The 23529-nt window shown below is 36.4% G+C and overlaps 1 protein-coding gene across 4 annotated transcripts in view; it reads left to right on the top strand.

Annotated features, from left to right (window-relative positions):
• WAPL (WAPL cohesin release factor) overlaps nt 1-19264 on the top strand; it is a 75339-nt gene extending 56075 nt beyond the window's left edge. For all 4 annotated transcript variants that reach the window (XM_081074845.1, XM_081074847.1, XM_081074848.1 and 1 more), the window contains exons 8-19: nt 76-187; nt 1510-1737; nt 4806-4917; nt 5282-5379; nt 6424-6500; nt 7448-7623; nt 7972-8087; nt 8466-8630; nt 10601-10808; nt 13186-13274; nt 16534-16629; nt 16931-19264. In XM_081074845.1, coding sequence (XP_080930971.1) covers nt 76-187; nt 1510-1737; nt 4806-4917; nt 5282-5379; nt 6424-6500; nt 7448-7623; nt 7972-8087; nt 8466-8630; nt 10601-10808; nt 13186-13274; nt 16534-16629; nt 16931-16996 — 1543 coding nt within the window. In that variant the 3' untranslated portion in view covers nt 16997-19264. The remainder of the gene's footprint in view (nt 1-75; nt 188-1509; nt 1738-4805; nt 4918-5281; nt 5380-6423; nt 6501-7447; nt 7624-7971; nt 8088-8465; nt 8631-10600; nt 10809-13185; nt 13275-16533; nt 16630-16930) is intronic.
• The last annotated feature ends 4265 nt before the right edge of the window (nt 19265-23529 follow it).

Below are 23529 nucleotides of genomic sequence, written 5' to 3'. Positions count from 1 at the left end.
CTTTGGTATGGTGCAAACAAAAACGAATGCATTAGTTATTTTTCAGTCTCCCTAACCTAGTCTGTTTTCTTCTAGTGTTATTAGCTTGGCTACTAAATGTGCCATGCCCAGTTTTCGAATGCACCTGAGAGCACATGGAATGGTAGCAATGGTTTTTAAAACTTTGGATGATTCCCAGCACCATCAGGTATTTTCAAGTTTCTGGGATTGAGAAGCATTGTTTAAAAATTCTAGTCTATTTGGCTATTGAAAAATATCTTCATTGGATGTTTGTATATAAATAGTTTCTAATTATGGATTGAGTTTTATTTGCTAAATATATGGAGTCTCATGACAGAAGTGTTTACTTAACCATTTAAGATGAATTTCTCATGACAATTTTTCCCCTTAACATGTCAATTTATACTGTTAAAGTATTATCATACTATTAAAATATTATTAGTTACCATAGCTAACATACCATACTGGATATTTGATTCTGTAAGCATTGATTCCTTCTAATCAGATAACACGGGAAAAAAATCTTTCTGCTCTTTTATATCAATAACATGGGAAAAAATGGTCTTGAATTTTTTTTTTTTTAAACATTTTGTCTGAATGTTGAATCTAGGACATAGCCCATTGTGAAAAGGAATTCTTCGTTTCAACTTTGATGCTTTCTCTTAAAAATACATAATAAAAATCAGGTTTAACATTTCGAAGTTAATAAAATAATAATCATTACTAATCATTATCAATAGTGGTATTTTGAGGTGGCTTTATTTTTTTTCAAGGAAATTGTGTTCCAAATGCAGATTAGGTGACACAATCTAATACTGAACCTTCTGAAACTGAAAGCATTGTATTTAACCCTGAGTGAGGATAACTCCATCACTAGGTTGTAGCAGATACGGAACAATGAGGGGGAATAGGAGAGACCTGTTAATTTGCTTTGTTATGCAGTTTTATTTTTAATTACTTGGTTCAACCAGACCTAAGTGGTTTATTTTAAAGAAATGAGATTAAATGTGTTTATTTTGGTATTTTAAATGTTTTATATATTGATTCAAACTCAGCTGTGTTTATTTTACAGGAAAAGTAGCAAAGTTTCTTATACACATTTTAAAACACACTGTTGATTTTAAACTGAAATTTGACTTTATCTACCTAATGATGAAGAGTGATGTGCATTGAAAAAAAAGATTATATATATATAATTATGTATATCTGAAAAAAAAGTTCTGTAAACTCTTAATTTAACATGGAATGACCAAAGAAGTATTACTTCCAATTGTATTATTCTAGCTTTGGAGCATTCATGTCGGAAAGACGTATAGAAAGGAAAATTTTAAGCAACAGTGCTTTATTTATTTAATTCACATTTCCGTTGAATATTTTAAAGGCAGGTGCACTGAATAAAACATTTTCAAGGTTTCCGTCACGTGAAAAAAAATGTCAAAATGGTCTAATTTCTTGAAATTGTTGCTAATTGATTACATTATTTTTTTTCCCTTCTTGGGTCTGTTGAAGAATCTGTCCCTTTGTACAGCTGCCCTCATGTACATACTGAGTAGAGATCGTTTGAACATGGATCTTGATAGAGCTAGCCTAGATCTAATGATTCGACTTCTAGAACTGGAACAAGATGCTTCTTCAGCTAAGCTACTGAATGAAAAAGACATGAACAAAATCAAGGAAAAAATTAGAAGGCTCTGTGAAACTGTACACAATAAACATCTTGATCTAGAAAATATAACGGTGGGTTCCTTCCTTCCTTCCTTCCTTCCTTCCTTCCTTCCATTATAAAATGAAAATTAAAAAGTTAATTAGTCAAAGCAAGTGTGTGGCTTTGGACAAATCATTTAACCTCTTAGTGGACTACAATTCGGCAATTTTTCTAAGGTTTAACTCTGAGCATAACTTGGTTCCCTGCCTGAAATTCCTGAAGTAGCCCATCTCTGTTTAGTTTTTTGCCAGTACATTTTTTATTGCATTTTTGCCTAATCCTTTTCTCTCTCTCTCTTGTTTTTTTTTTTTAAATGTAGAAACTATATTTAGGCTGTGAGGAATTAGAATTCTTATTCTCTGTGGGTTTTAGGAATAAAGATTCAGAGGATTTGCTAGGGCTGTTTTCAGTGAGCATTCACTTAGAGTATCTGAGGCTTCAAGGGACCAAGACTCAGAAGGAAGAGTCCAAGGCGTCTGCCCTACCTAGAGCAAGGTCCCTCATAATCAGGCTCATAGCCCGTAGCTACCTTTATGCTCAACACATCTCTCCAAGTTTACGATGACTGTTGTTTTTGGTTGATTCCAGTTCTTCTTTCCTCTTTTTTTACTTGTAGAATCATAATATCCCCCAAAGTTAGTAGGCCAGTAGAAGATAATTAGCCTTGTTATTTTGAAAAAAAAAATAAGATTATTTGTTTATATATAACATCAAAACTATGTCAATGTTGGTTTTTTCTACTGTCTACTAAACTGAAGACTGCAGCATTTGCCTCAAAAATTATAGAATGCTATCTGCTAGCCATATATGACATAGGAATATTGTTCTGTTTAGTTAAGGTAAAGTAGGGAATAGATTTGGGGAAAGTGGGGGTTGAAGGGTAAAGCAAGTTAACATTAAAAGACAAGATACAATATTGACATGTATTTAGTACTTTCACTTATTAAAATTAGAAAAATAGTTTTTATGCTCAGATGGTTGGTAAATGATCCCGCTCCCTCACCAAACTATTCTTACACAACTTTTAAAATGTATTTGTAATTTTTTTTTGCTTTTAACAATTTTACAACATACACAATTTTTTTGATATAAAGAATAAATTTGAGGCTGTGATTTTTATTTGTTGCATAATTGAATAAATGTACCTTTATTTGTCTTGTCTCCCATATTGTTCTACATTTAGATTCTTTCTGGGCATTTGGTATTAAAAACTAACATGATAATAAACTTGTTCATCGAATTTTCTCCATGGCTTGTTGAATTTATTAGGGTGGTAAATACCAGGATAATAACTTTCTTAGACTATATTAAATGGTGTGTTCACATGATCAAAACCAGAACACAGCTGTTAATTTTAGGGTCCCTGTTCCCCCTCATAACTTCAGCTATTCTTGAATATTGTGTTTGTTTTAAATCTGAGACACTGCTTTGTACAGTGACTATTCCCTGTACATGTTTGGTTTGGTTTATTAACTGCGTGATTTCTTCCCTGAAATGTATTGCTACTCCAGATGTGCCATGGGAAAATAATTTAAAATATTACTATAATGTTTTCAGATATAATTCAAGCAACTGAGAGCTAACAGTTGCTGAGTATATTATCCCGATTAATTAATTGGCTTTAACTCTTTGAGTACTCAAACTATTCCAGTTTTCAAACAAAATATTTGAATTGTAGACTGTTTTAAAATGCTAGTTTAGAACAAACTGAAAATAGCCTAAAATATCAATCTTTTTATGCCAATAGAGACAAATAACAAAGTCCCAAATAATAATAGAGACAAATGACAGTCCCAAAGTCCCTCCATAAAAATTTAGGAGCTTTTGCTGATTTAATATCAAATTACTATTCCCTTTCTTCCTAAATAAAGAAAGCCTCATTATCTAGGCTTCGGATTCACTACTAGGAGCCATGAGCTGTATACCTAAACCGATCTCATTAAATTACTCTGCCAGGGACTCAGAATGAGAATTGGGCAAAATGGAATCTGTCTTTGTAGTGCTGAATTTTAGTTCTATATTTGTTACCTTGGACATCTACCTTGTTCAAGAATAGACTAAAATATTCTAGATCTCTTCTAAATCTGTGATACTAAGATTTACTGATAAGATGTTTTTTTTGCGTTTCTAAATAATTTATATTCGATTCCAAACAGGCCAGGAAGGCTTATTATATAAACTTGTATCTTTCAAAGGAAAGAAGCTTTGGGAAGAAACTCAGATCTTTTCAGCTTTTAGAGCATTTCTTGTGTTATGCTGAAGTTCCTGATTGCAACAGGAACCAGGTTGCACTTTTGTGGAGGGGAGGCGTAGTAGTAGCTGTCTGCTTTTAAAAAGAAACACAATAAAAGAAAAATAGTAAAGTCAAAGAGAAAGAAAAACTACATAGTCTGGATATAAGTATAACTCTTACTGTCCTGTGCTTCCTTTAGTGGTGGCCCTTAATCATTATTTACGTATAATTTTGCCATGGGGGCCACATGATGTGTATTCATGCTGCTGACCCCGCAGTATAAAGTTTAAGCCTGGTGAATCTGAAACACCACTAAAAGCAACAAAGGATTTTTATTTGGAATACATAAGAAAATATATGGAATAATAAGAAAGAGACAAGCAACCTTGCAGGAAAATAAGGAAAGAAGAATTGACGGGGAACAGTTAACTAATATATGAAAAATGCTAAAGTTTAGTGTAGTTAGAAAAATACAAACCATACCAGTAAGATGTCATTTTTTACCCTCAGGCAAAAATTTACATCAATACTTGTGCTTTTGAGGATTCAGGGTAACTGACACACCCATACTTTGTTCCTGGAGTGTTACTTATTACAGCCTTTGTGGTAAATTAATGATAGGTTACTTTTAGTAGTGTGTTCTCTCCATAAAAACAAACCGATGGTTAAAAACATTTCTTTAGCCTTAGATTATTCTGATTAAAATTAAAATCAGTTCAGTTTTACTTATAAAAGTATGTGCTGTATTATAAAGACTACTATGGGTTGACAGCATGCAGTGAACTTTCTAAAGAAAAGCAATCTCTAGAAGTGTTGCCACAGAATTATTAATAGTCAATATTCATTAATGGTACTTCTGATTTTTAGACTGGGCATTTAGCTATGGAGACGTTACTGTCCCTTACTTCCAAACGAGCAGGAGACTGGTTTAAAGAAGAACTCCGGCTTTTGGGTGGTCTGGATCATATTGTAGATAAAGGTAAGAAATATACGCATATAACACTTTTATATGTTATTTAAAAGCTTGAAGAAAAATTCTGTTTGCATACTTGTAAAAATTGCATCAGTTTAAAAAGATCTGTTCTTTTAGTGGCATCTTGTAAATCCCTACATTTTGAAGGAAATGCCATTAACACTTTGAAATTGGCGAGTTGTGGAAATAAAATAATTATAGTAAATTAGACTCTCATACATTTCAACATCTCATAGTATAAAACTTAGAATAAATAATGTTCAGAGAGGTTCCAGCATATTTATAGCGTGTGTACAGATGGCTTTTAATGTTAGTTAAGGGGGTAGGTATTGAGGGGAGGAGATGTACTAATTATAACCATTTTTTTTAGTGAAAGAATGTGTGGATCATCTAAGTAGAGATGAGGATGAAGAGAAACTAGTAGCCTCACTGTGGGGAGCAGAGAGATGTTTACGAGTTTTAGAGAGTGTAAGTATGGATCACTATCTGGGCAAAATTATTTAAGCTTCATGGTGACTGTGAGACGGCCATATATTTTATATATCCCTAGAGTTTCACTTCTTCTCATCCAAATTGAAATTGTGATGCGTTCTTCAATCCACCAATGTTAATGAACAAGTTAACTGAGCAATATCGTCTTTCAAGAATACGTATATTATTGCCCCCTATGAAACCTAGCATGTCAAGTTTATTTATATTGCCAGATGTTATTCTTTATCACGGGGAAGTCTCCTTAAATGTATTCACTTGTTTGTGGAAAATGGTAGTTAAACACAGGTTTTTGTTCTGGTTTTTAATTAATAAAGATTTTCTTAATTTACCTATTATCAGATTGTTTGTAATCATAGCTTATAAAAATATTTAGCTTTGACGAATGATACTATTGAACTTTATGCCATAAGTATGGTTTTGTTTGGTTTTTTTTTTTTTTTTTGGCTTTTATGAATAACTTACCCCAGTTCAGTGTAGATTGGAATTTATGTTGCCAGTGAATTTCAGAATGCATAGGTTGTGTGTTGACCAGATTGGATTAGCTTGGTGCTTTTGACACATCTATGGAAAAATAATCTAGTATGAATTAAAAGTTCCTGGTGTGGTTGAAATTGAAATTATTTCTTCTCTCTTCTAGAGTGCTTCAGGTACCTTAGATATCTAAACAGATGTATATTTTTTTATTCTAAATGAATCCACTTAAGAACTTTAAAGTATTAGCTACAAGTTAGAAACTGGTCTTTTCTGACATTCAAAGTACTTGGTATTTCACTACAGTGAATGTATAGCACAGAATACATTAATTATGAGCAAGCAGTTATAACAATGATGTTTTCATTTTGTAATAAAGCAATGGCTCTATTATTTTAAACCTGGAACATGTGGGTTGTTATTCCCTTAGATGACAAGGGCTGAATCTTCCTCATCTTTATGTCTTTTATAGCACCAGGCTTAGTGTATTGTATGTGAATGCATGAAAGCTGTGGTTTGCCACAATCATTTCAGATTTTTTCTTTTCAGGTAACAGTGCATAATCCAGAGAATCAAAGCTATTTAATAGCATATAAAGATTCACAACTCATTGTTTCATCAGCTAAGTAAGTTTTTCTGAAACATCGTGCTTTTTATTTAATGCATTTGGATTGACCGTAAAGGAAATAATGATTGTATCACCTTCATCTGTTGAGTTCTGTGAAACAGAAGCAGCACAGTATAGTACAAAAGTTAGAGGTACAGATTCTGGAGCCAGATGGCTGAGTGTGGACCCAGCTTCATAACTTGAGCCCTGCATCCTGGGCACGTCACTTACTTGCTGCAAGTTCTTCAGAGGGGGGTTAATAATTATATCTACTTACCTAAGGTGGTGGTTTCAATAAAAAGAATATGCATGTTATTTTAAATTTTGTGTAACATTTTTAAAATGTATATTAAATAATATCTATATATAAAATACATTTTTAATGTTGAGAATCCTTGGATGCAGCTTATAACTTGTGTGTCTGCCAGGAGACATGTCAGCCAAATAACCTCATGTCTTTTGCTGTATGATTTGCTCTAATGTTCATGAAGTATTTAATACCCATCTATACACAGTTATTTATTATGTAATATTAATATAAATAATACTCTACCTTTTTAAGAGCATGTATTCTGAATGAAAAACATCTACATGAGATTTAGAAGTGTCCAGTGTTAGTTAGCTCTTAAAAATTTTGCCTTGTTTGGAGAAGGGTTGTGGTAAGTCTGTTGTATTGGAGAGACTGGTAAAGTAGGGGACAATCATAGGTAGGTATAAATTTCTGTACTGAGTTTATAATTTTAACTTTGCCTAGAAAAATTTGAATTACCAAGTTTTCTTAAAACAAAATTTAACAGCTAGTGTGATATCAGGCATACTTAGTACATGATTGAATAGTTAATACATCAGAACTTTGGGAATAGAAAAGTAAAATAATTTGGCAGCATTTATGACATTAAGGCATTAAGGCCCAAGTAAGTAGAAATTCTTATTTAGCATAATAATTACATTTTGTTTTATCTTAAGAGCATTACAGCATTGTGAAGAATTGATTCAGCAGTATAACCGTGCTGAGAATAGCATATGCTTACCTGACAGTAAGCCTCTGCCTCAGCAGAATGTAACTAACCACGTGGGCAAAGCAGTGGAAGACTGCATGAGGGCCGTCATCGGGGTGCTGCTCAATTTAACCAACGACAATGGTAAAGAATGTTCTCTACAGACATTCTCATTGAAGGCTGCGTGTGTAGTGCATGGAAAAACAAGTTACTCCCTTTGTTCTTTTTTCTTGACATGGTGGGTTTTTTTTTAATTGCCGTACCATGTAATTCACTTATTCAGGTATACATTTAACTGCTTTTTAGAAGTTGATATTTTTAGAACCAGTCTGGTAGCTTGGCTTGGAAATACTACAGTCAACAATATATTTCAGTAAAGAAATAGCTATAGATTTCTAACTCTTAATATAGCTGTGTTTATAAATATTGGTTGTTAATGTCATAAAGAAAAATCAGTAACAATTTTCACACGCTTTTCATTTCCTGTTTCAGAGTGGGGCAGCACCAAAACAGGAGAACAAGATGGCTTGATTGGCACAGCGATGAACTGTGTGCTTCAGGTTCCAAAGTACCTACCTCAGGAGCAGAGATTTGACATTCGAGTGCTGGTAAGTTAGTGACGGTTTCAGAAATGAGCACTTGATTTATTAAGATGATAAAAACTTCGTCTTAGTTTTGGAGTAAGGACCAATTGTTCGGTATATTATGGGTTCAATGGATTCCTGATGAACAGACCTCTTATTATACAAAAGAGAGCCTGAAGGGCCCTGTGTAAAAATAAAAAGTATGAGAACCAATAGTGGTGATTTTTTAAAAAGTGGTGAAACAATTTTTGGGAAGACCTTTATCTTACATACTGGTTTTTAACCATTTTGTAGATGGTAGAACACTGATTAGGTTTCTAGCTGCCAATAAAAGTTATATATAGTGTGTTCATTTGCTTTTCATTCTCACCTGTGGTAATACGCATGTTTTAATTTTTGTAGGGCTTAGGTCTTCTGATAAATCTAGTAGAGTATAGTGCTCGGAATCGGCACTGTCTTGTCAACATGGAAACATCGTGTTCTTTTGATTCTTCCTTCTGTAGTGGAGAAGGAGATGATAGTTTAAGGATTGCTGGACAAGTTCATGCTGTTCAGGCTTTAGTGCAGGTAAGCAGCATCTTACAGCACACTGAGCACCTTCAATTTGTTGCATCTGGCCAGTTTCTCCATCAGTTGTACCCTCTCACTCCCTGCCCTGCCCCTTCCCCACGCCCACTCTCCCCAGGTGTGTGCCAGGTACACTGGGTTAGAATGAATACCCTTGCTTTACTCTGCTCACTGTCTGCAACTGCTGTGATCACTCCTTAGGCCTTGTTAGCGACAAGCAGAAACAAGGCATATTTGTTTATGAATCAAAAACAGATTTTTAATAACAAACTAGGAATTTGTTATTATCCAGCCCCATCCCATCTAGCTTAAGTCCTCCTGCATTTATTTACTGTGTGATCTGTGCCCAGGACTGCGTGCACCTAAATATTGGCCCGCCCTTTTCAAAGTATGTCTGTAGAGTAATTTCCTGGGTTAGGAATTGTCAGAATACGTAAATTTAAAATCGCTGTTCCTCACCTCACCCCATCCCAGTCACTAAACACACATTCCCTCTCCCTTCCATATATACTTCCCCCAAAAAACTGTATGTGAATTCTTGTTTCTTGATAGTGTTGGGCATTACAGTTTTTATTTTTTGCCAGTCTCATAGGTTCCTAGTTGCCTTTGTCATTTCCTTTAATGACCGTTTGCATATGTTACGAAGTGATAATAAACCATCCTTTTTGTTGTTTTGGAATACTTTGCTAGCGTCATAATCATTTTGGCCTTTTTGAAACTGATAATACTTGAACTTGTGTCTTCAAAAAGTAATCCACAACAACTTGATGTTTTCCTGAATCATAACTTGGAGCCCACCATTCTTGTTTTCAAACATTTTGGTCTCAAAACTTCTTTATACTCTTAAAAATTATTGAGGATTCCAGAGAACTTTGGTTTATGTGTGCTCTGTCTTTCCATATTTACTGAATTAGAAATCAAAAGAGAAAATTGTAAAACATGGGCACTCATTCCATTAGCCATTAGAGCAATAATATAATTGAATGGCATGTAGATACTGAAAAACTCTAGTCATGAGAGAATGAAAGAAGTCGGTTGACCTCTTAATATCATTATGAATGCAACTGTAACTTCACAGACTCCCTGAAAGGAACTTGGGGACCCCCTAGGGATCCTACCAATTTCACGAAATACTACTTTATATAAAACTTAAATTTTATTGTCTTGAGCGTATTAAATTTTATATACCACTCTTCTGTATACTAAGCAAAATTTTGACATGTGCTTGACATTTGATTTTCAGCAAGTTGTCTTTAGTAACTTGGGGTTTTTCCGAAATAATCAGTATATTAAATGCTTTCTGTATGTTCAGCACTGTACCAGCACAGGGAAAATAAAATAAGTCAAGCAAGAGAGGTTAGTGTATTCCCATTTGACTTAGAGTTTTCAGTGTGTTCTTCCATTGACAATTGTATTTCCATTTTTAATAATATTAGTTGAGATCCAGTTCTGGATCTTTCTCTGAGACCTTTTGATTTTTATTTTTACTGGTTCTTGTTTATCTCTTTAAATTTTTTTTGAAGAAGCCATGTTGCTTTTACCCAATGTATGTAGTTTTATTCAGTGTCCTTTCTTCCTTTCAGTGAATTTATCCAGTCTGCTTAGGTTTAAAAAATATTTTTTTAAATCAAGTTTGTATTTTTTGTGTGAGTTTCCTGTCAGTATTATCCAAATTACAGGAAAGCGTTGAGATTTTCATTCTTAGGAACAGAATGCCTGCATCATTAGTAGACGCACTTAATTTATTGATTGAATTCCCACAGCACTTACTTGTACTTCTGTTTTGGCCTTCACGAGGCTGTAGACAAAGATGGTTAGAGCAGGGACTTTTATTGATACTTAATGCTTCTGTCAGACAGTATGTTTTCTAGGCTTAGTGATGTTTAAAAGCAAGCAGAACCTTATATTTGGGTATATACATGTTGGTCGGTGATCTCTCTTTAATGATCTTCAAAAATAATTTGTATCAGCTATTCCTTGAGCGAGAGCGAGCAGCCCAGTTGGCAGAAAGTAAAACAGATGAGCTGATCAAAGATGCTCCCACCACTCAGCATGACAAGAGTGGAGAGTGGCAAGAAACAAGTGGAGAAATACAGTGGGTGTCAACCGAAAAGACCGATGGGACGGAAGAGAAGCAGAAGAAGGAAGAAGATGATGAAGAACTTGACCTCAATAAAGGTATATTTATTTTGACTGGTGTATTCAAATAGAAAATAATGGCTTATTTTTTCTCCAGAACATACTTTTAATTCGTGTGTTGTCAATCACCTTTTATTGAAACTATTATTTTATGGCCTCTCTAGTTCAGTGCGGACGAGCTTTGACATTTCAGTGCTTTTAGGAGTTCTTCGCTGGTTTCCTGGCTGTGAGGAAGGCACGTGTACAGCGTGGGAAAGGTCTACCTTTCCTTCCCCAGCCAGCCGTTCTTGACTCATCTGTAAAGAGAACTGGCTGAACAGTATGACCCTAAAGATTTTCAGTTTTGAGATTCTTTTATCAGCTTCACTTTATAAACTGAGATCTATTGTCATAAATTACAGTAATGGTTCTCAAACGGTACGTAGTCGGTGGCAAACACAGTGAGGAATACACTGATGGTGATGTCTTCACTAATCAAACATTATCTTTTGTTGTTAGGAACTATGAGACTTGATCTGCTCTTTATGCAAATTCTACACACTAGCCATTTCCAACTTCATGTCATTCAAGTTACAAAATTTAAGTACCGTGTTTAGCGTGCCCCAGCTAGGGAGCAAGCGCCAACAGTGTTTGATTCTGCGTCTCCCCTCTCTTATGCCCACTGCTCCCTAAATCTAGTGTCATTAGTTCTCACATTGTAAGAAGTCACTTTCATTTTCTCATTTACTAAGTTTTGATGTTTCCTTTGGCATGATATTTTTGGTTGCTTAGCAGTCTTTTTTGATAGCTTTATTTGGGATAAGTATTAGCTCGTGAACGCTGCCATAACAAAGTCCATAGACTGAGTGGCTTAAACAACAAAATTTATTTCCTCACAGTTCTGGAGGCTGTAAGTCCAAGATCAAGATATCTTCAGGGATGGTGTCTTCTGAAGTCTTTCTTTTTGGCTTGTAGATGACCACCATCTCTCTGTGTCTTTACACCGTCTTCCCTCTCTGTGTCTTTGTTCTAATCTCTTCTTCTTATGAAGGCAGCAGGTCAGATTAGATTAGGGCCCACCCTAACGACCTCATTTAAATTAGCTACCATTTTTAATTAAGTACCCTATCTCCAAGTGCAGTCATATCCTGATATACTGGGGGTTAGTAGCTCAGCATATGAATTAGGAGGCAGGGTGGATACAATTTTGCCCCATAACGAGATAAATTCACCCTTTTAAAGCAGTTTTCAGTATATTCACAAGGTTGTGCTATCATCACCACGATCTAACTTCGGAATATTTTGACCCCCAAAAGAAACCCTATACCCATGAGCAGCCATCACACCCTGTTCTCCTCTCCCCTAGCTACTGGAATCTACTAGTGTGCTTCTGTCTCTGGATTTGCCTATTCTGGACATTTCATATAAATGGAATAATACAATGTGTGTGGTCCATTGTGAGTGGCTTCTTTCACTTCGCCTAATGTTTTCAGTGTTCGTCCATGTGTCAGTACTTAATTCATTTTTTATAGCCAAATTATATTCCACTGTATGTGTTTACTACGTTTTGTTTAATCATCAATTGATGGGTATTTGGGTTTGTGTCTACCTTTGGTTGTTATGAATAATGCTGCTGGGAACATCTCCTGTACAGGTTGCCGTGTGAACATACATTTTCAGTTATCTTGAGTATGAACACAAGTGTGGAATTGCTGGATTGTTATTAACTCTGTGTTTAACATTTTAAGGAACTGCCAAATTGTTTTCCAAAGTGGCTGCATTATTTTACATTCCTACCAGCAACATACAAGATTTCCAGTTTCTCTGTATCTTACAGTTATTTGTCTCTTTATTTTAGCCATCGTAGTGGGTGTGAAGGTATATGGCACTTGATTTGCAGTTCCCTAATGAATAAATGGTGTTGAGCATCTTTTCACGTGCTTAGTGGTCATTTACGTATCTTCTTTGGAGAACTATCCATTCAAATTCCCATATTTTAAATTGGGTTGTCTTTTTGTTGTACAAATTCTTTATGTATTCTGTAGATACCTGACCTTGATCAGGTATATGATTTGCAGTTACATTCTGAGGGTTGTCGTTTCACTTTCTTGATGGTATCTTTTGAAACACAAAAGTTTTAAATTTGATGAAGTCCACTTATTTTTTTATTTTGCCACTTGCGGTTTAGGTGTTGTATCTAAGAAATGATTTCCTAACCCAAGGTCACAAAGATTTAGTCTGTGTTTACTTCTAAGAGTTTTATGGTTTTAACTGTTATAGCAAGGTTCATCTTCCACTTGAGTTATTTTTGTTAATTTGTGTGGATAGCACATTTGCCTAGCACCATTTATCAATGTTGAACAGTTTTATAGAACAGATAATGAACGGGTTTTATCGTTGGATGTCCTGTGAACATGTTTTGTTTGAATGCCCGCAGCCCTTCAGCACGCTGGCAAACATATGGAGGATTGCATCGTGGCCTCGTACACAGCGCTGCTCCTCGGCTGCCTCTGCCAGGAGAGTCCAGTAAGTAGTGACTCGGTGTGTGTGTCTTAAAAAGATTCCATGTGACAGCTTTATACCATTATCTAATTAACTTATTTGTTACTTTATTTTTTCCTGCCATGTTAAAAACTTTCAAATATTTGGTGAACTTTTTAAAGGTATATTCTAAAGTGAGAGTATGTTAGGGTTAATGAGACGGTTCTTAACTAATGGATGATGAATCCATTCACGTGCCTTTGGGTGAAGTAAAGGAGAGCATAATATAAAATCTGCACTCCACTGGCTTAAGATGGACAAGTGTTGCCTCAGTGACATCAGGGACTCCGCTAATTTCTGTCTTGAAACTGCTGTCCTCTGCATGGCGTCTTGTCCTGCCAGCTCTGCTCGTACCCTGTGCTGGCTCTAGCTGCGTGGCTCGTCTTGTTAAATAATGTCCAGCAGAAGAAGGTGGTCTCTTCCAGTATATTTCCTTTTAAGAGCAATGTTCTTTTTGTCCTCGGACCCCTTCACGTCCACTACACCGAGTAGACTTCCCTCATCTTGGCCAGCATCTGCTCACATGCTTTGCTTTGAACTACTCACTGGCCAAGAAAAGGGGGTTACTGTGTGAGATTTAGATCGTTGAGATTTAACTACAAGAAGTATGAGTGTCCAGACAGTTGGGCTATTAGCACAGAAGTGGACAGTTCTGGCTTTTGGGACAGTCTGCTTTAAAATTGGGGACGTGTGGGGTTTTTTTTTTTTTAGGGAATGGTCCAGTAGAAGAGCGAATTTTTTTTTAAAAAAAAAAAGACATTTTTTTGTTCTTAGTTTCAGAGGCATTCAGGAGGCAGTGGGAAGGTTGGCTTCTCTTTCCTGAGGCTAGAGAATTGGAAGAAAAGAGCACAATAATATGAAAGGCTTTACAAGGAGAGGCACTCGTGCTGTGCCTCTGCCCACCCACCCACACGTCTTCATTTTTGCTGTGGAGTTTTTGTATTGCTTTCTTTTTTTCTGTATTCGTTTGTGCTATGTACTCTTCTGATTCTTTCTCGTCCATCTCTTCCATGTTTACATTGTGGTGAAGCTCTGATCTAAGCACACACACTTCATTGTCACCCTTGCTGCCATTACTGCTTTCAGGATCAAGAGCAACATTCCCATCACAGCTCTGGGCCCCGCAAGATCTTCATTCCCTCTCTGGGAATCTCTTCAGCTCAGCCCTTTTCCTTACTAAAACCCAGAGATTTCTAAGGGCAAATGAGAAACACATCCGGCAAAGGGAAGAGGCAGGTCTTCCCTCGGCCTTTCAAAAAACAATGGGCATACTGTTTAAAGATTTGAGAGTATTCTGATTTGCGCTCCTGAGTTTCATTCATGTTCTTTCTTAAATAATGGTTCTTGAAATGAACTTGTTTTATTACCGCAAGTGGTTTATCTTGGAGCATCTTTCCCATGTTAATAAATTGCTATTCATTTATATCTTAACTCTATCAAGAGATATGGTCTCTGTTTCGTAGGGAAAGTTGTCAACTCATAGAGCCCTGGTGTCTTTGTTGCCTTGGGGATCATTATGATTAACCCCACAAAGCTGGCTTATACCACCAAATGTGAAGGCAGTTGGTTTGCCCAATGTGCTAAGTGGGAGATAAGAAAGTAGGTGGTGTGCATAGTAAATGCTTAGGAAGCCCACAAGTCGTGGTGTCACTTTCCCTTGCCCACCAAGCACCTGTGCGTGCAGTGGTCAGCGTCCTCGCTGGTCTTCCTGTCCTTCCAGTGCTCTTGGCTCCCCATTCCTGAAATTGTGCACACTGCCACCGTAGCTGTCTTCCGTCAGAGCACATCAGATCAGGCTTCTCTTACCAGGCTTCCTCGGCTCACCATCACTTAGGGAATGATGGTGATGACTTTTGTTTACTGCTGCAAGACCCCAAACTTAAAACAGCTTCTCCAGTTCCTAAATCTGTCATACCCCTGAGTACTTTCTCAATTTCCCTAATGGGCCATGCTGTTTCACACCGTTTCTTCTTGTACCTACTTCACGACTCCTGCCACCACTGTACTGTCATGCCTCTTCCCTGGAAATTGATTAAAGACATTCTAAAGCTTTCCTTTAACTCTGAAGTTACCATAGCCATTTCCCTTATATTTTCCACTTCACTATACTTTTTAAACATTTTCTGAAATCTCTTTAAGATCTGTTACCCAGTAGGAGTATGTTTGCACTCCGGCTCCCAGCTGGAGGACGTGGGGTGGCTTTTGGTGGGGAGTTTCACTTAGAACATAGTCATTGATGTCACATACCTTAGCGCTTGGCTACTTTAGCAACAACGTTTTTATTAGCTCTTTTCTGAATCTATTTGTGCCATTATTTTGCTTGTTTATAATTTTGAAAGTACCCTTCCTTTTGAAAAAAAGAGGGAGAGAGGGGACTGGCAAATCTCCTAAAAGAGTAATGTAGCCTCTCCTTCCCTGCCCCATCAACAAAACTCAAGTCAGAAGCACACCTATCTTGGCACCTCCCCCCTTGTCCCCCCGGCCCCAACATATCTTCTGTTGTGCTTTTTAGTACAGGTTCTGTTTATATGGAACCTTCTTAGAGGAGCTTTTCCTTTCATTCTTTATGAACCTGTAAAGCATTTTAAAACATACTGAAATAGAAAAGTTTTTAAAGCAGGTCATATATTTTTCTTGTAACAGACTAGTTTGTAGTTTGGCTGTTTCTTGCTAACAATGAAGGGAGACACCTTTCCTGGCGTGCCGACATTCTCCTTGTCGTAGGTAATCTAGATTAATTACCTTTGGAAAGCCTTTGGAAAGATCTAGTTAATTCCTAGCCTACATAGTTAGTTGAATTCACCTGTTGAACGTGAAGAATTTTCTTTGATCTTTTTCTTTGTATTCCATTAAGTTTCTGAGGTGTATCATTTTAAGTCTGCATTCTTTCCCCTCCTCTCCCAACACTCCCCAAACACACACACACACCCACACACAGAGCGCAGCACATTTTTTACTTCAGGCATTTTTCTGGACATTTACAAAAGTAAGCATGTACACATGTTTTTTTGTAGCCTTTGTGACCTCTACTTTTTTCCTTTCTCTGTGGATAGGATGGGGTAGGGAATGGGGACACACGCTAGCAGAGCTGAAGAGTGTAGAAAGGAAATTGCTTTGCATATTAATCAAGGAGGACTTTGTAGCGGTTTGGAACATGACGTGGGCCAAAGCCAGCAACACAGTGCAAGGTGCAGGCTTGCGTTTTCTGCCATGTGATCAGTATTTCTTTGATCTGTTTCCTCAGATCAATGTGACCACTGTGCGGGAGTATCTGCCAGAAGGGGACTTTTCAATAATGACAGAGATGCTCAAAAAATTCCTGAGCTTCATGAATCTTACTGTAAGTAGCTTCTATCGCGGCTTCTGTTTTTTTTTAAATATACATACTGACAGTAGAAGTAAGACTATGGCCATAGTGAGTGGAAACTGAAAAGGGGTTCTCTTAGTAACTGTGCTGTTTCTAAGATAATTGTTACTATGGCCAAATAAATTGATAACTTTATTGTCAAAGCCCCAATTTAATCTCCGTGTTTTGATTCATAGTGTTCAGTTTAGTAAAGCTAAAGAATTTAAGCTTTGATCTAATACTTTTTAAAAATTTGTAATTTATTAACTGTTACCTCTCCTTTCCCCCACCCCAGTGTGCTGTTGGAACCACAGGCCAGAAATCTATCTCTCGAGTGATCGAGTACTTGGAACACTGCTAGCTGCTTTCCCTTCGCTGCAGGTGCTCGGTAATGGGGAGCTGTTCTCAAACAGAAAAGTCATGAAGAAGTCCTTGAAGATACACCCAGAACGTCATCAGTATCATTCACATTTGGATTTTTAAGGCCTCCTGATTTCTTCGTCATGCATTCTGCATTTGCTAAATGACAGTTACTACATCAATCTGCAACTATCAAAAATGAGGGAAAAGGTTCAGGCTGTTAATTCCATGCAGTATTTAAATACACTTACTTTGGCAGAGTTTATCCTCTCCCCCGTGCTCTTGCTTTATTCTCGGCAAGTTTTAAGGGGGAAATTTGTGCTGCTGTTAGTGCAACTGCTGTGTATGTTGAGCCACTGTTGTCATGCCAGCCAGGTGCAAAGGCAGCTTAGCTACTGAGGTATTGAATGTTCTGAGGACATTCTAGACAACAGCTTAGTTCCTTTTTCAGGCTCATTTGCTTTTGCTTTTTTGTTGAATGATTCCAATCGTAAATAAAGCTTTTAATAATTTTGTGAATTTTTTTTTGTTGTTGTTCCCTGAACTACTGTCTATGTTTAAAATTAGATGGAATCCAAAGACACAAGGGATTAATAGCATATTTTTTTATTCTTGATTTGATTTGGGTTGTCGAACTATTTTCACTTTTCAGACCATGACCATGTTCATTATGATACCATAATGCATCATAGCTGTAGGTGCAAGAAAACAAATAACTGTTCGAGGGACTATTATATAAGACGATGTACCCGCTAAAGGATGAAGCAAAATAGACAAACCCAGGGTAGTTTACGCTTAATACTAGGGGATGCTCTTAAAACACTATTAAGTTTTGAGGGAGGACTCTAGATATATTTTCTAATGCTCAGTACAATAAATATAAGGAAGCTAAAACACCAATGTGGAATTCATGTTTCCAGATAACGTGTATATTCTTCTAAAGAGTGACAGGATCAAATGCATAAACGCAAAGCCTTAAATTGCTGGTGTAGAAAAGATCCATTTTTTTCATTCAGATCCTTAGTTCATAGAGTAGTGTGTTGTTTGGAAAACAGTCATGGAACACACAAAACACATTTTATATGTTTAATTTCACAACATTGCGAATTTTTCTTGTGTTATTGTTCAAACCACTGGTGATACATTTTTTTCTTCAATTGATTGGGCCTGAATACAGGCTTTCCAGAGATCGATTTCATAATACTTTTAAATACCTTCCAGGTAGTTATATCATGTTTCTTCATTGGATTTGTAAAACTTGAAGCCATAAAAATATTAGTTTGGTGTGTACTGGGGAAAATAGCTAAAAGTCTAATTTTTACTCATTCAGACTTTGTTATTTCCTTGTATAAAGTGACAAATCGGGGCTCTTGTATCAGTGCCAGCTGTAATGTTTTTTAATGCAGTGGCTGCCTTTTAATGTCTTCCTATTTTTGATAATGCAGATTGTTGGGAAATCTATAAGGAAGTAACTGGTTCCAGGCAAATTGTTTTCTTCTTCCCCTACCCACCCTGCCCCTACCCATCACCTTTTGAGAGCATAGTATGCCAGTGTAACTTGGGAAAGATTGAGGTTGTATTTGCCCTGAGTATGAAAGCTAGCTTAGCAAGCTATTTTAAAAGCATATCAGTAAATGAAATACATAAAATTGAATTAGATATTATTTTGTTTATTTTAAAATACATTGATATTTATTAATCATTGGATTTAGGAAAAGGAACAGATTTTTGGTAAAACTGACTTGGGCAGGTGGTAAGAAATATTATAAAACATTTGGATGAGAACAATCAGGGCGAACTACATTTTTCTGTTACACTGGTAATCATTTGAGAATTGATTTACCTCAGTGTTTAACAGTTTTTTGTTTTGTTATTTAAATAATAACTAATTGTCAAGCACTGATAGAGATGCAGGTTTTGGTGGGGGATGGTGGGGGAGAAATCACCTCACCAACTGCAGTGCATTTGTGTGTTTTTAACCCTCAGAGAACTCTGCATTTTAGGGTACTTGAGGCTGACTTACAAATTAAAGTTTTAAAGTAACCTTTTTTTCATTGTAAATACTTCTGTAAATACTACCCATTGGAAATTAGAACAGTAGAGTACTTTTCTGAATCCAATCTTTATTTTATACAGTATTTCTCAGCTGTGATCTTTGGAGCAAAAGCCAACGGCAGGAAAAAAAATAGTTTGTACCAGTTTCATGAAGTATGTCTTTGGGTTTTTGTAAATAATTTTAACTCAAATAAAATTGCTACTTTCAATACACATGTTGTCTTTAACATAAATCTGTTTCAACTGTTGGAGAAAGACGTCTGGTGAACTTGACATAGCCGACTAATGGGAAGCAATGTGAATTTCACACTTTGAACATTCACATAAAAATGTAATCGATTTGTGTTAAATGTTATATATGTCTCCATGTTTTTAATAGTACTCATCTGAATATAATGTCAACTCTCTAACTCAGGTTTTCTGGTTGTGTAGTTAGGTCTGTGGTGTGTTTATTAAGTTGCTTTAGTCTTTTTGCCTCTGAATATGACTCAAGGCCTCTGCTTTCGAAGTTTTACAGTTGCTTTTGAGTTTTTTCAGTTTCTTGGCAGTCTTGACATTTTCTGCATTTACCCAAAGTGGATTCTTCAAGCTCTCCTCACTACATGTAACCACAAAACTAGAATGAAGGTCCTCTCCTGAGAGTTCCCATGTACTCTTTCTTCCCTCTTACAGTGTATAACCGTGTTTTAGAGTGCAGCCTATGGATATAGAAAGACCTAAATCACACATAGATTTTGAACATTTGTGCTGATGTTTATTTAATTGACTGATCAAATTCCTGAACTCTGTGAGCCTTGTTTACTCAAGTAGAAGATGCGAATAGTGTATACTTAGCTCAGCGCTGTGAAAATGAAAGGCAGTGCCTGCGAAACATTAGCTTAGTGTTCCAAACTTGGGTCTGGGTAAATGGTAGCATTTACCAAAACTGTTTCCGCTCTGTTGGGAAACTTAAATGTTCTAAACAATAGAATACTATTTCAGACACTTGAAATAATCGCTTTCATATCACTAAGGTCATTGAGTTTGGTTTAACAGCAAATCTCTAAAATTGTTTACAAAATTGGTATTGTTAATATCTTGGTAGTGACTAGTAAAGCAGGGGGAGATGGAACAAATTTCAGTGATCATTAAATGTTTTAAACATGTCACTTAGGTTTTCTTACATTAGAAGGAAGGACCAGTAAAGGTTTGCACAGTTCACTGTCAGTTAATAGTCTTCTGATAGTAGACGCATATTAATAACTTCATATAGAAAGTATTTGAACAAAGAACTTGAAAAAATACTATTGTTTTTGTCAAACCTCTATTAGCTTTTGTGTTTGCAGTTTGACTATGTTATTTTTCTCTGTTTGACTGTATTGCAGATATATGGGAAGCCTCATAGAGAATTATTTGAGCAATATTCCCTGCTCTGCTTTCTCAATAAGTCTACTTAAGATTGGCATTGATTATTACTGCCTTTTAATTAAATGCAAATATACAAATAGTTTGAAAGAAAAATGGGAAATGATATGCAAGCACTAATCATAAAGTTGGAGTGACTATATCAGAAATGTCTGCATCTGTACTGAAAGATGAAGTTACAATCATTGTTTGATATTTTAATGCCCCTTGAATTGACAGGATGTATTTTTAAAGATAAGATCTGAATGACAGTATTAACTACCTCGACCTAACATTTATGGGACACTACACTCAAGAATTTTTTCAAATGTACATGAAAGTTTCATGAAGATAGACCACGTGATGGGGCATAAAACAAGTCTCAATAAATTTCAGATTATTGAAGCCTTGACCACAGGAATTAGGAGTCAATGCAATATTTAGAAAATACTTGAAAGTTAAATACACTTCTAAGTAACTTACAAGTCAAAAACAAGGGAAATTAGAAAATATTTTCAACGAACAATAAAATTGTGGGATGCAGCTAAAACAGTGCTTAGAGGAAAGTTAACTAAATTCTTAGGAAAAAGGCTTAAAATCAGCTGTCTTAATTTCTACTTGTAGAAGCTAGAAAAACGAGCAGAAATAATGAGACAACCAACAGAAAAATTTTACCGAAGCCAAAATTTGGTTCTGTGAAAAGTTAATAAAATTGATAAAACAGGAAGAACAATCAAAAAATTACAAATTACCAATGTCAGGAATGAGAGATGGGATATCTATAGATTCTACAGACCTTTAAAAGAATAAACAACTTAAGCTGGTAAATTTTACAACTTAGGTGAAATGAACAAATTCCTTGAAAAACAACTAAGCAAGACTGACTCAAGAAATTGGAAACCTGATTTGCGCCATACCTAAAAAACAATTTATATTTTTAAATCTTCCTATAAATAAAAGTCCTGTCCCAGAAAAATCACTGGTGCATTATAAAATGAAGAATTAATATGACCAATCTTTCCCCCTTTTTTTAATTTTTCAATTACAGCTGCCATTCAATATTATTGTATATTAATTTTAGGTGTACAGCACAGTGGTTAGACATTTGTAAAATTTAAGAAGTGATCGCCCTGTCTAATACCTGGCACTATGCATAGTTATTACCATATTATTGACTATATTCCTTATATTTTACATCCCCATGACTGTTTTGTAACTACTGATCTGTACTTCTTAATCCCTTCACCTTTTTCATGGTGCACCCAAATCTCCCATCTATCACCCCAACAAATCTAGTACCTATCTGACACCATACCTAGGTATTACAATATTATTGACTATATTCCTTATTCTATACCCTACATCCCCCATGACTACTTGGTAACAACCAATTTGTACTTAATCCCTACCCCTTTTTTACCCACCTCCTCAACCCACCTCCCACCTGGCAACCATCAAAATATTCTCTATCAATGACGTTGTTTCTGTTTTATTTTGTTCTTTAGGTTCCACCTATAAGCAAAATCATATTGCATCAGTCTTTCTCTGACACTCCACTCAGCACAGTACCCCCCAGTTCCATCCATGCTGCTGCAGATGGCAAGGACCCATTCCCTTCCATATTCCAAGCAATATTCCATTGTATATGTGTACGGCCTTTTTATTATCCATTGATGGACACCCAGGCTGCCTCAATATCTTGGCCATTGTAAACAATACTGCAATGAACATGTATGCACACGTGCCCTCGAAGTAGCGCTTTGGGTTTCTTCAGATAAATACCCAGAAGTGAGATTACTGGGTCCTTCTTTGACTCGTTATTATAGTCTTTGTTTTACATCTATTTTGTCTGGTGTAAGTGTTGCTACCCAAGGGTTTTTTTTGTTTATTTTTTCCCTCATTTCCATTTTCATGAAATAACTTTTCCCATCCCTTCAGGATGTGTGTGACTTTCAATCTGAAGTCTTTTGTCAGCAACATATGTAAAGGTTTTGTTTTCTCCCTTAAGCCACCCTATATTTTTTATTGGAGCATTTAATCCATTTACATTGAAAATAATTGTTGACAGATACGTAGTTACTGCCCTTTTATTTTTCCACCCTCCTCCCCCTCACCTATGCAGCTCCCTAGCCCATGTTGGTGGTATTATTTTTAAAAAGATTTATTGGAGAATACTGGGGAACAGTGTGTTTCTCCAGGGCCCATCAGATCCAAGTCATTGTCCTTCAGTCTAGCTGTGGAGAGCGCAGCTCAGCTCCAAGTCCAGTTGCCGTTTGCCGTTTACAATCTTTAGTTGCAGGGGGCACATCCCACCATCCCACGCGGGAATTGAACCGGCAACCTTGTTGAAAGCTCACACTAACCAACTGAGCCATCCAGCCATCCCTCCAGAAACTCAGTGGCACTTCGTTGTCTTCAGTCTAGTTGTAGAGGGCGCAGCTCACTGGCTCATGTGGGAATCGAACCGGTAGCCTTGGCGTTAGGAGCACCGTGCTCCTACCACCTGAGCCACCTGGCCATCCCTATTATTCATATTTTTATTTATTTTTGTGTCCTAAAGAAGTCCCTCTAAGATTCCTTGTAATACTGGTTTGGTGGTGAACTCCTTTAGCTTTTTCTTGTCTGGGAAGCTCTTTATCTGTCCTTTGATTTTAAATGATGGCTTTGCTGAGTATAGTAGTCTTGGTTAGGTCCTTGCTTTTCATCATGTTGAATATTTTGTGCCAATCTCTTCTGGCCTGCAAAGTTTCTATTGAGAAATCTGCTGACAGTCTATGGAAGCCCCATCATAAATTACTAGTTGGGGCGGGCCCGGTGGCTCAGGCGGTTAGAGCTCCATGCTCCTAACTCCGAAGGCTGCGGGTTCGATTCCCACATGGGCCAGTGGGCTCTCAATGAAAAAAAAATAAATAAATAAATAAATTACTAGTTGCCTTTTTCTTGCTGCTGTTAAGATTCTCTCTTTGTCTTTAACCTTTGCCATTTTAATTATAATGTGTCTAGGTGTGGACCTGTTTGGGTTCATGCAATTTGGGGCTCTGCAGTTCCTGGACTTGTATGTCTATTTCCTTCACTAGGTAGGAAAGTGTTCAGTCA

The sequence above is a fragment of the Rhinolophus hipposideros genome, assembly GCF_964194185.1.
Source record: "Rhinolophus hipposideros genome assembly, chromosome: 15".
Lineage (NCBI taxonomy): Eukaryota > Metazoa > Chordata > Mammalia > Chiroptera > Rhinolophidae > Rhinolophus > Rhinolophus hipposideros.
Note: the sequence above shows the minus strand (reverse complement) of the source record. Positions and strands in the feature narration are given on the sequence as shown.